General features: G+C 38.0%; 2 protein-coding genes across 2 annotated transcripts; both read right to left on the reverse strand.

Annotated features, from left to right (window-relative positions):
- Positions 1 to 2,657: 2,657 nt before the first annotated feature.
- On the reverse strand, positions 2,658 to 5,671 carry LOC117637355 (guanine nucleotide-binding protein subunit gamma 1). The gene is made up of 4 exons (XM_034372226.1): positions 5,277 to 5,671; positions 3,274 to 3,326; positions 3,081 to 3,125; positions 2,658 to 2,991 (listed from the first exon to the last, which is right to left on the reverse strand). The coding sequence occupies exons 1-4, from the start codon at positions 5,433 to 5,435 to the stop codon at positions 2,907 to 2,909; spliced, it is 342 nt and encodes a 113-aa protein (XP_034228117.1). The 5' UTR covers positions 5,436 to 5,671; the 3' UTR covers positions 2,658 to 2,906.
- A 1,079-nt stretch (positions 5,672 to 6,750) lies between these two features.
- Positions 6,751 to 8,537, reverse strand: LOC117638024 (ammonium transporter 3 member 1-like). Its single transcript, XM_034373109.1, has 3 exons — positions 7,950 to 8,537; positions 7,524 to 7,809; positions 6,751 to 7,292 (listed from the first exon to the last, which is right to left on the reverse strand). Exons 1-3 carry the CDS (start codon positions 8,535 to 8,537, stop codon positions 6,751 to 6,753), a joined length of 1,416 nt encoding a protein of 471 aa, XP_034229000.1.
- Positions 8,538 to 8,873: the final 336 nt, after the last annotated feature.

Genomic DNA, 8,873 nt, shown 5'->3' on the forward strand with positions numbered 1-8,873 from the left:
TGTTAACTTTATTTGGTAAAAATCAAACTAAATTTGCAATCATTGCATATATTTTTTTGGCTTCATTATGGTTTTGATTAATCTCTCTTTTTTGGGTATTTCGCAGGATTCTCCTCGTGGGTCAAATTCAAACATGAGATATTTCAGTGCAAGTTTTGAATTGGAGAATCCTCATTCCTCATGTGTTAAAGACATGTGATTATAGGGTTGGCATATTTGGCACTTAGCAGGGAAGGCTTATTAGCTTTAATTAAATCGCCAATCCTTCTTCTTCTTTGTATTGTAAATTCTATTGTCAGTCTCCTCCCAAGTCTCTGTCATTTAAGAAAGAAGACGAGCCAAAAATTTCACAAATATCCAAAAGCGAAAGCACAAAGTTTTTCCAAGGCCAACTGGTCTAGTTTAGTGGAAAAAGGCTTTCACTGTAGATAAGAAGTCTCAGATTTCTCATGGCATTTTGGTTGTATGTGTGTGAAAAACTCTCTCCCCTATAGTTTAGACTATCGCTTTACTAAAAAAAATAAATTCCCGACATGTGCATGCAGAAGACATATTTATCTTCTCTTTTCAGACGTTTAGATTTTAATTAAGGAAAAAAAAAGGGAGGGAGATAAAGCCATGCACATGACAATGACGTCTACGTTACATTTGAATGTTTTTGTGCTAGATCTTGCCTCTTATCTCTCCTAAATCATTCATAAACATTCGGATTAAATGTCAAGGTCAAGCAGTCTGAATTAAAAGCAAGATATATCCACATACTGTACACATTAATTAATACTAACAATTTGCATTTTATTCAAAATTCATTAATTTGTAGTATTATTGCTCCATTATTTATCAAAGTTAGAGCTACAAAGTCCCAATAATACTTTGTGATGTGAAAGTATTATTATGCGTGTCGTAGCGTTATTGACCGAAAATAATAAAATAGTACTACATCCGTTTATCTTTCTCCTGTGCCCGGCCACAAAGCTGCATATAGCTAGTTGTTTTTAAAGTCTTTTGTGCTGGCAAATCTTAAGCATGTGATGGCTGGCAGATGAATAAAGCAGCTAAGTTACTGGCTCTATAGGTCAATTTACTTTGCTTAATTGAGATGAAAGATAATGTTTTTAATTGGGGATTAAAATATTGGTGGGTATAAGTTGCATTGCAGGATCTTCCCGAGACATATTTGGATTATAATTAGGACGGCTAATTATTCACTAATGGCTCCAAACAGGAGGACAAAGTGAAAGTGACAGTAAAAGCTAGAGATGCTTATAATTAACGGTCTTTTTTAGGTTCTTTCTCACTTCACAAAATGAAATGTAAAAAAAAAAACTAAGTGACGATTGGTTGCTATTGGTTGGGTCTCACTTCCCACTTCGCTTGGGAAGCGTAGCCAATCCGCCTAAAGTATTGGGCTTTTCTCATTTCGATGGATGATGCCTTGTGCCCTCACATGGCCCCCTCATCCCTCTCTCTCTCTCTCCTCAAAAGTACAGGGAGGAGAGGGAATTCCATTGAAGCAAGCAAATGGTGAGATAAGGTGTTAAGAGAATCCTTAACATAATCAAGTATTAAGGGTTTAATAATGTTGTTTAGCTTTCCTATGAAAGTTAATTTTTTATTTAAGTTCAAACACCAATGCATCTTTCTTATAAGTTATATGTAATGTAATGATGATGCAATGTATAGGAATGAGATTTGGACTAGGTTATTAAAATGGGGTCTAATTAGTTGATAGCAAATTATATTCTGTCTCTCTTTATAAAATCTTATCCTCTCATACGACCAGAATGAACTTGACTAAGACCATGTGTGTATATTATAATACATTGATTAAACAACACATGATTGATTAATACTTTATAATCACATTAATATGTTACACTTGGAAGGTTAACTTAACTGCTTCTTTAATCATGATTATGTTAAATATGGTCAATTATGAGCTGGCCCAGTACTTGAATTGAATCTGCAAATTGCAAACTGTGAAACAGGGTTTCATCAAGTTCGACAACAACAGCCCCTTCTGAATTAATTGCCAGGTATTGTTGATGCAGTTTTCTTGTGATGTTGATTGTTGTTCGTTTTTACTAATTTACCCAACTTCTTGCTGTATTTATTTGTTAGCAATGGAGTGTTAGTTGGATTAGTTCAAAGTCGTTGGTATTCTCTCAATTGGTCGTGGGTTCAAACCCCTATAATACCCTTGTGTGTGAATTTCCCCCTCTCCTAAAAAAGAAAAAAGAAAAAAGAAAAAAAAGGCCTCCATCCGATTGATCTGAATCTGACCGGAACATTCAAGCCTGGAATTTTGGGTTACAAAATCTTTTATTGGGTAGCCTAACATTTTGTGTTGGACAAACAGTTTCAAGTCTTTTAGATTGTCCAAAAGTCGGCCCTGAAATTTTGGGTTAATTAAAAAGTCTCAACACCAGCAACCCCATATGGTTACAGATGCAGGATTTTCACCCAAGCCCATGTCTACAATCTTATAACAAATTTCACGACTTTTGATTGGGATGAAGTTCAAGTTGGCTTCAATTTGACTAATCCCTTACCAACAACCCTCTTCTTTTTTTTAACAAGTGATAGTAAATACTTCAATGTACAGGTAGGGAGATTGAACCCGAGTGCAAAGGGGATGTAAAGGGGAGCACAATATCTTGACCTAACCCACATTTGCTTTATTTTTTTGTTTTATGGTCAGTACATGAGCGCCAGTTCAAAATGAAGTGGAAATGAGCAACAAATTACATATGGTGAATTTAATGTACAAACTTCATACGAAGTCATTGGTAAATTCTACATTCAATACCGTCAACCTAAAGACCATTTGTACCAGACCTGGTACAAAACTTTGAACGTAAGACGAAAAATTAAGAATGGTGCTAGCAATGTTAGATTGCATCAAATCAGAGTATCCGACAACTGCAACGTTGTGAATCCTGGGGTCCTTCGAACCATCGATCCCATAATAGATTTACAGGTCCATTTGTTCTGCAATCAGAATAAATCAGAGGATAGAGCATTATAAATATAAGCAATTTTGGTTGTTTCAAAGTGAGGAGATTGGTTATGCAACTTACACTGGAAGTAGAGGATCCGCCGTGCCTTCGGCGTAGGGCAGCAATCTAAGAAGCATGAATGAAAAAGAGATCATCATTTATCATTGAGTTTATCAGATTTACCATGTTTGGACAGGATATACTAAAACTTCTGAGAATTATGATTATCCTTTAGGTCTTTGCTCATAATTAAAGAATCGTTGCTTATACTTACTCTGAACATATGGTCGAAACGTTCTCAGTCCTTTCGAGCTCTCCCAACTCTTCCTGATATGCAAAGCAAGAAAGTAACATAAGAATGTAAACTGAGTGTGAAGAACAAACACACGAGTGACTTTTCTGCAGTACTTTTTATATGACAACGATAGAGATAAAATAATGTATCTTGGCATAAATGTGAATGTACAAAAAAAGTTACAATTGGACCTATTTTATTATTATTATTTTAATAGAAACGTTGTATTGATAAAGAGGGGATAAGAAATCCTCCTCAAACAGAACAGAACAAAAGACAGGACTACACAAGAAACAAAGAGAAAGAAGACAGGACTGTAAGAAAATAAACCCCAGCAAGAGATTTAGCGAACAATCCTAAGAGAAGGACATAATCAAACTAAGACAGCGCTAAAGTCTCGCAGAATGGTAGAATAATGATAGTCCTTAAACTCAGCAGAAACGGACGCCCAAAGAGAGGCCCCAAACTTCACTCTATCCCAAAGTTCGTCTGAGTCCACCCCCACGGTTTCCTGAAATTTTTTCCAGTTACGTTCTAACCAAATGTTCCAGAATACAGCATGAACAAGACAACCCCATAGAACATTGGCCCTCTTCCTGTTACAGGCCATGACCATTTTGACAATTGGACCAATTAGCTCTTAATCTTGTGGTATTTCTCTTCCCAAGGTTGGAAGAGGTCTTTGAATTCCCCTTCATCATTGATCAAATTACTATTCGCCTAATAGGGTAATGCCATGAATGAAATGATACATTTAACTGATTAATAGCATGCAACTTGCAAGCGCTTATTCCGTCTAAAAGGGTGTAGTTATGCACCAGAAGTCTGTTTGCTAGTTATTTATGAAGACCACAGAATGTAGCTACATACACAGGAATCTCTGAAGAAATCCCCAAATTATTAGAACAAGACCTAGAATTCTGCAAGGAGTATGAAATATAAACATCCCCAGAAGATAAAGAAACCAAGCAAAGCTGGCAATTTAAAGTTCCTACACAAGCAATCCCAAGAGTCTTTGGTACAAGTTCTAAGACTGGAAAGTCCCTACAGGATCAATGCCCTGGAACAGGCAAAAAAAACTTTACGTTTCACTTGGAAACCTAAATACAAGAGGTCTGGATACACCTTCTAAGACCTGAGCTGTGAAGTCGTCCGTTTTATAGCTCGACTATGATACGACATGATAACACAAAATGCATGCAAAGGTGATTGAACACAGCCACATCAAGGGCCAAATGATTATCTGTTCAGATCAACAAAGAACTTGCCGGTCAGATAGGCCATTCGCACCGTTGATTTGCAACAAGTTATATATAGTAAACTCGAGCAGTATGATTTTACCCCTAAAACAGCTGTTAATAAATCCAATGTGAAAGAGGCCAACTTTCTATTTACTATTGAAGAATTAAAAAAACATTCTTTAGTTTTCTAGTCACATTTAGTTTCCACGTAGAACAATGAGTTTACAGTTCTTCAGCCCTCTGCTCTTGCCAATGTGCAGTTGACTAAGTCTGCAGCTTATCTGCTAACCTCACCGATTATATAGATGATTAATTACCTCCCTATTATCAAATTTCGTTAATTGATACCTTATAAAGTCAGAGCAAACTGCATCACAAGCCCTCAAGGTTGACCACTCGAAGCTCCAAATTCAATATGTAGTCAGCCCATTTTCCAACCCAAGAAATTTTTCCGTAAAACTCTGATTTCTAGAAAGCTTAAAGAAGCAATGTCTTGGCAAATATAAACCATATGACTTTTCTTTTTCAGAAAGAAAGTTCCTTTCTTTACTTTTAACAGCCAAGCAGAGAACTTTTTTATTTACCCTTATAATTGGAACCTCAAATAAAGAAAAGAAAGAAGTGGGAAATGTTTTCCACGGAAGAATTTTCCCGGGAAACAAACAACATTCAGAGAAAACAAGCAAGTGGCAATAAGAACCCAAGAAAAGAGAGAGAGTGAGAGAAAGGAAAATAAGAAACCTGCAAGAATTTGAGTTCTTGTTCAAGACGGTTCAGTTCAGCGAGAATCCGATGCCTTCCTCTGTTATCAGTGGAGCCGCCTCCTCCTCCTGCAAGTGAACCAACTGAAGCAACCAGCTGTGCCTGTTCGTCCACCGACGACGCCGTATCGGACGCCATTCTTCACTGCCGACTCACACACATTACAAACCCATGTTCAGAATCAGCACACAGATCTGGTGGATGGTGTTTCAGAGAGTTGGGCGAGAAAGAATTTTCGTACAAGTTCGACTTTTCTCTCCCTCGTCCCTATATTCCAAGTAACAAGCTTTCACCAACCCAAAAAGAAAAAAACTTAAATAAATATCTGGACTTTTAATTTAATTTTGCTCTCTCACTTCCCAGTTTGTCCTTCGGATTTTTTCTTTGACAACGAAACATTTTCTGTATATTTATTTTAAGTTTTAACAATCTTCATTGTTTTCATTTCATTTCATACCTTAATAAAATAATTTGAAGCCTTGTGGAAAGAGTGTTTCGGTTTATTAATATTCGTTGATCTCTATTTTAATGTACATTTGATGATGTGTTTTCTAGTGGAACAGAGACAGCAGCTAGCTACTTCCCACTTGGAAAAGTGCCTGCCTTTTTGGTGTGTGTCTCTTTCTGTTTCCCATAGACATCTTTTATGTTTCTTTCAACTTAAATACGTAACACGTGGCAAATGATTTATTAATGTAGTAGATTGAAGTAATCGTTTTTTTTCATAAAAGGTTATGAGTTCGAGTCTTAGTATCTATGTAATATGTGTGAATTTAGTATATTATCGCTCATCTCAATATAAAAGATCCTTATAAAAAATTAAAATAAATCAACATCAAGTGTTTTTAAATGAATTTCCAAATGTAGATTTGGACTTTGCCATGGCCAATGAGCTTGGGATGCAAAATGGGTTTTTGATGACCAAGACTGTACTTGCTAAATGCCAATTGTGAAGACTTTTGATCAACAAAATTGTCCGACAAATTATTGTTTAGTATTGAAATACAGTCACATAATATAATCTTTCAACGTGTTATAATTTGAGTGCATAATGTCACTAAGGTTTTCCGTTTTTAAAGTATTAGTATTAATATAGGTGCAATATTGTCACTAAAACCAATTCTTAAATTTATGACGAAACTTGCCTTTCAGGAAACATTAGTTGTGCTCTAGGTCATATGGCTAGAGCATGTGCCTATTGTCTTGGGTGAAGTTGCACATAATTCTTTTAGGGATCCATGTTTTAAATAAATGCAGAGGGTTTTCACACAAACAAGGCAAGAGAGGTTCATTTCAAACGAATGACCAACCTGTTTGTTGTCCATATGGTTAACTTCTTATTACATTAGACGCTGAGTACATAATACATTATATTTTTCTTTAGAGAAACACACAACACAACCAAAATAAAGATAAAAATAAAAACAAAATTAAAAGAAAGGCATTTTCAACTTCAGGCCTCAGCTTTAGGCGGCACTAGAGCAAACTCTTCCAAGCCATAAACTGAATTGTGCTTTGAACCATCATACTTCTCTCCATCTCCCCACAATGCATAAGCCTCCTCTCCATGAATTGCATCATCTCCGATCTGCAACTCATCTTCGTTGAGCCTCAGGGGGATAAAGCGCCCCAAGAGGAAGCAAATTATGCTAGTGGTGATCACATTCACAACAATGACAAACAATATCCCAAGGATTTGAATTCCCATTTGCTTAAACCCTGCCTTAAACTGGCCAGTTTTCAATCCATAGGCTAGGCCAATATAGTGTTGCCAATCGTCTACCAAATAGAAGATTCGGCATAGCTTCGGATGGGAAAAGAAGCCGGTGAGGATGCCCCCTAGGCTTCCGGCCACGGCGTGGGTGTGGAACACAGCCATTGTGTCATCCACATGCTTTAGGATACTGATTTTCTTGTGGAGGACCATCATGGTGTACCATGGGATGCTTCCGGACATTACTCCCATGATCATTGCTGCCCAACCTTGCACCACACCTATAACAATAGATTTTTGTGAGTAATTATTGAAAAGGTTTATGTAAATGTCATTCGTTTCGGACCCCAGAATTTTAGAACCGACTCTATATGCTAACGCAAACCAAATTAACAGAATTAATTTCATTCTCCTAACTATACACCTTTATGTTTAAGTACACATGATATTTAATCATACTTTCAAATCATAGCAAAAGGGTATATAAAATGTGAAGTGACTAATATATATACCTGCAGCCGGGGTGATGCAAACTAAGCCGGTGATCATGCCCTGAGTGGCACCAATCACAGAGGGCTTCCCAAAGAAAACAATGTCAAGCAAGAGCCACGTTAGCAAGCTAGTGGCAGTGCACACGTGGGTGTTGAGGACGGCCAGAGATGCGTCTGTGCTCACCATGTAAGGATCTCCACCGTTGAATCCAGTCCACCCCATCCACAGTAGGCCTGCCCCTGCCAGCATAAGCAGGATGTTGTTTGGCGGGAACCTTTCCCTGTCATTGGTTGCCCTTGGCCCCACCTGCACCCATAAAAAGACAACACCTGTAATTCTTTTATAAAACCAACTCAAAGCACCTGATTAATTAATAAAACTTTTAGTGTTACACTAAGCCTGCCTTTTTTAAGGCCAATATAACATGGATACATTATGTTACATACCCAGTAAGCTGCTGTGAAACCGGCGACACCGGAGGAGAGGTGGATGACAAAGCCACCAGAGTAATCAATAACGCCCATCTTAGCCAACCACCCATGGGGGTTCCAAATACTGTAACAAGTAATTGTATAAGAAAATGTCAACCAAAGGGGAACAAATAGCATCCACGCATGAAAGTTCATCCTCCCCAACAATGCCCCAGCAATCAAAATCAACGTGATCGCCGCAAACACGAACTGAAAATAAACCATGGTCGCGTTTGGCAAATACCCAACGAATGTTCGTTTCAGGAGGTATTCTTGGTTCATGGCGACGTGGGGCCAGCCCAGGAACTTGAAGAGCTCATCCCCAAATGACATTTGGTAGCCCCACCCGACCCAACAGACCAAGACAGCTGCGAAGGCATAGAGGGCCATGAAGGCCGAGTTCACGGCCCACTTCTTTTTTACTATGCTTCCGTAGAGGATGACGAGGCCCGGCACGCTTTGCATGCCGACAAGCGTGGCGGCCGTGAGCTGCCAAGCGTTGTCGCCCTTGCTCAACCACTCGGGGCTTGCCTGGTCAGGGCGGAGGTTCTCGGGAAGCTCCATCACGATGAACTAACGAGTTTAGAGTTTAGAGTTTAGAGTTTAGCGTGGGATGATCGAAAGTGAAGTGAAGCTTGAGTTTTGAATGGGATGGCAAGGTGCACTTATATATAATTTCTGTGTATTGTTCGGAGCTTTGCTGTAAAATGTCTGGACCATTTTAATTCTACGTGATTTGTTGTGATTAATAGATCTGAAAAAAGCCGTCTTGTTGTGTAATTACTGATACGTCCCTGGTATATTTATAATTTTCAGCTTCACTGCTACATATGCCAATGGTTAAAATTGTAAATTTGGCAGATATTAAATTTAAAATTATGAAGATGAGATTCATTGAGC

Source organism: Prunus dulcis, chromosome 8 (assembly GCF_902201215.1).
Source record: "Prunus dulcis chromosome 8, ALMONDv2, whole genome shotgun sequence".
Classification (NCBI taxonomy): Eukaryota; Viridiplantae; Streptophyta; class Magnoliopsida; order Rosales; family Rosaceae; genus Prunus; species Prunus dulcis.

Coding starts and splice junctions, on each gene's coding strand:
- LOC117637355 (XM_034372226.1), bottom strand. CDS start 5,435: ATGGCGTCCGATACGGCGTCGTCGGTGGACGAACAGGCACAGCTGGTT. Junction 3,327..5,276: donor AAGAACTCAAATTCTTGCAG/GTTTCTTATTTT, acceptor TTTGCATATCAG/GAAGAGTTGGGAGAGCTCGA. Junction 2,992..3,080: donor GCGGATCCTCTACTTCCAGT/GTAAGTTGCATA, acceptor TTCTGATTGCAG/AACAAATGGACCTGTAAATC.
- LOC117638024 (XM_034373109.1), bottom strand. CDS start 8,537: ATGGAGCTTCCCGAGAACCTCCGCCCTGACCAGGCAAGCCCCGAGTGG. Junction 7,810..7,949: donor GTTTCACAGCAGCTTACTGG/GTATGTAACATA, acceptor TTATGGGTGCAG/GTGGGGCCAAGGGCAACCAA. Junction 7,293..7,523: donor TTGCATCACCCCGGCTGCAG/GTATATATATTA, acceptor CTATTGTTATAG/GTGTGGTGCAAGGTTGGGCA.